Source organism: Brachyistius frenatus, unplaced genomic scaffold (assembly GCF_029030835.1).
Source record: "Brachyistius frenatus isolate BFR_SWC_R1_liver_20210118 unplaced genomic scaffold, ASM2903083v1 Contig_333, whole genome shotgun sequence".
In the NCBI taxonomy this organism is placed as follows: domain Eukaryota; kingdom Metazoa; phylum Chordata; class Actinopteri; family Embiotocidae; genus Brachyistius; species Brachyistius frenatus.
The window spans coordinates 150,001-152,500 of record NW_027210932.1 but is presented as its reverse complement, the minus strand read 5'-3'; the positions used below and the strand labels follow the sequence as shown (position 1 = coordinate 152,500).

General features: G+C 48.8%; 1 protein-coding gene across 2 annotated transcripts in view; it reads left to right on the top strand.

The window, feature by feature from the left end:
* Window positions 1–636: 636 nt before the first annotated feature.
* mblac1 (metallo-beta-lactamase domain containing 1) overlaps window positions 637–2,500 on the top strand; it is a 2,022-nt gene continuing 158 nt past the window's right edge. The window contains exons 1-3 of one of the 2 annotated variants that reach the window (XM_069723535.1): window positions 637–1,085; window positions 1,337–2,411; window positions 2,482–2,500. The exon at window positions 2,482–2,500 is cut by the window's right edge and continues 158 nt beyond it. In XM_069723535.1, coding sequence (XP_069579636.1) covers window positions 678–1,085; window positions 1,337–1,576 — 648 coding nt within the window. In that variant the 5' untranslated portion in view covers window positions 637–677 and the 3' untranslated portion in view covers window positions 1,577–2,411; window positions 2,482–2,500. Of the gene's footprint in view, window positions 1,146–1,336; window positions 2,412–2,481 lie in introns of both variants that reach the window. The other variant, XM_069723534.1, reaches the window with a different exon arrangement.

Sequence of the window (2,500 nt, the reverse complement as noted above, 5' to 3'; positions counted from 1 at the left end):
GCTTGCTGAACAGCAACGCGGTGAGTAAGTGGAACAAAATGAAAAGAAAACCCATAAAACGTCTGTAAAGTCTCTATCTTAGTTTGTGTTTTTAATGTCTCCTTCTGTGTTGTCTTTTTGTTTTTTGTTGGATTTTTTAAACCCTTGTTTTGTTGTTGCTTGTGATAAATAAAAAGAAACGAGCCTCTCTGCCCTCATATCATATTCCGATTATTAAAAGGCTCATAAAGCGGAAGCAAAACAAACAAACTCTGAGCTCTCTTTACCTGCTGGATGACCAGGGTGTAATATGAGTGTTATATTAGTTATATCATGTTATATAAATGAATATGAAATGAATAATTTAATTAATAGTTATTTTCTGACAGTATGACCCTAAAGTCCTGTAAATACAGCTGATGCAGTAAACAGACAGTGAACATGTTCCAGGAAACACACGAATAAAATCAACAACAACAGGACTTATTATAATAATGCACAGATTTCCGTTCATGTGATCATATTATTCGATGATCAACATCTGATCTCTGAAACATCTGGAAAGATCAAAAAGAAAAAAACAACAAAGTATCACCAGACGGTGTCTCTACCCAGGTCCTCCAGCAGAGGGCAGCACCGCCACCTGTCAGCGTCACCTCAAACCACAGAAGGAGTCCTCCAGTGAGTCCTGCAGCACCATGGAGACAGACAGTGAGGGACAGTGTGTCCCCCTGTCGGAGACCCAGCTGGACTTCCCCGGTGAGCCGTACTCCGTGTCCGTCCTGAAGGTCGGGTTCTGTCTCCCGCAGACCGACGGGACGTTCCGAGCCGACGGGACCGTTACGCTCATTACGGGACTCAGGACGGTCTTGGTGGACACCGGGGGACCGTGGGACCGAGACTTCCTGCTCAGGTCCCTGAAGGACAGAGGTCTGGACCCGGGGGACGTGGACGTGGTGGTGGGGACTCACGGACACTCGGACCACGTGGGGAACCTGAATCTGTTTCCTGCTGCGCTGCTGATTGTTGGACATGACGTCAGCGAGGGGAACACGTACCGTCCCAACCAGCTGGCAGAGGGACAGTCCTACTCTATCGATGAACATGTGAGTGTCTCTCATGTGTCTCTGTGTGTCCGCGCAAATACTGTCCCTGGAGACCTGCAGGTATTACAGAGGAGACACGCCTCATCTGGTCAATCTGTCCACAGTCAGGACACATCTGGATCTGTCCTCTCAGTCAGTCAGGACACATCTGGATCTGTCCTCAGTTAAATAATGAAGCAGACGTTAAATTAAAGATGAAGATCAGGGACCTCCTGTCCTCCACCTTTGACCCGGTCTGCTGTGTCCAACAGGTCTGTGTCTGTCCCACTCCGGGCCACACCGGACAGGACGTCAGCGTCCAGGTGAAAGGAACCTCCGCGGGCACCGTGCTTGTTGCTGGGGACCTATTTGAGTGCTGCAACGATGAGAGCAGTTGGCGGGATGTGAGCATGAACCCTGCAGTGCAGGAAGTCAGCCGCCAGGAGGCGCTACGCACCGCTGATGTCATCATACCTGGACACGGACCCCCGTTCAGGGTCCTCAGGAAGTGATGAGACACCCGGAGATCAATCTCACACACACACACACACACACACACACACACACACACACACACACACACACACACACACACACACACACACACACACACACACACACACACACACACACACACGTCAGTGGGACGTCCCATAACACGGGGTGGACGGACACGTTGGTCTTCAGGTCCTCTGTGAACTGACTGGGATGCTCTTCATCCTCCTCCTCCTCCTCCTCTGTGGATCATCTGTAACTCCTGTCTGAATGGAGACATGTTCCTATGTGCACTATCGTCATGGCAACAGTCCTGAGAGGACGTGTCAGAGATGTTGTTGAAAGACAGTTTAATAAAACCTGAATATCAACATACATCAGCTGTCTGTCCCCTCATCACCTGTGGGTGTATGATGTCATCATGTCAGGTTAGTGGGTGTGTGATGATGTCATCATGTCAGGTTAGTGGGTGTGTGATGATGTCATCATGTCAGGTTAGTGGGTGTGTGATGATGTCATCATGTCAGGTTAGTGGGTGTGTGATGATGTCATCATGTCAGGTTAGTGGGTGTGTGATGATGTCATCATGTCAGGTTAGTGGGTGTGTGATGATGTCATCATGTCAGGTTAGTGGGTGTGTGATGATGTCATCATGTCAGGTTAGTGGGTGTGTGATGATGTCATCATGTCAGGTTAGTGGGTGTGTCCAATCATCAGGATCTCAGTACCAGGCACGAACATGCAGATATATTTATATAACGTGATAAATGCTGTTAGGTAACATGTTGGTTCTGATAACAGAAGACTGACGGAGAACTTCCTGTTTGTTCATGAATGAGCAGGTGAGTCCAGGTGAGTCCAGGTGAGTCCAGATGAGTCCAGGTGAGTCCAGGTGAGTCCAGATGAGTCCAGGTGAGTCCAGGTGAGTCAGAGACACTTCG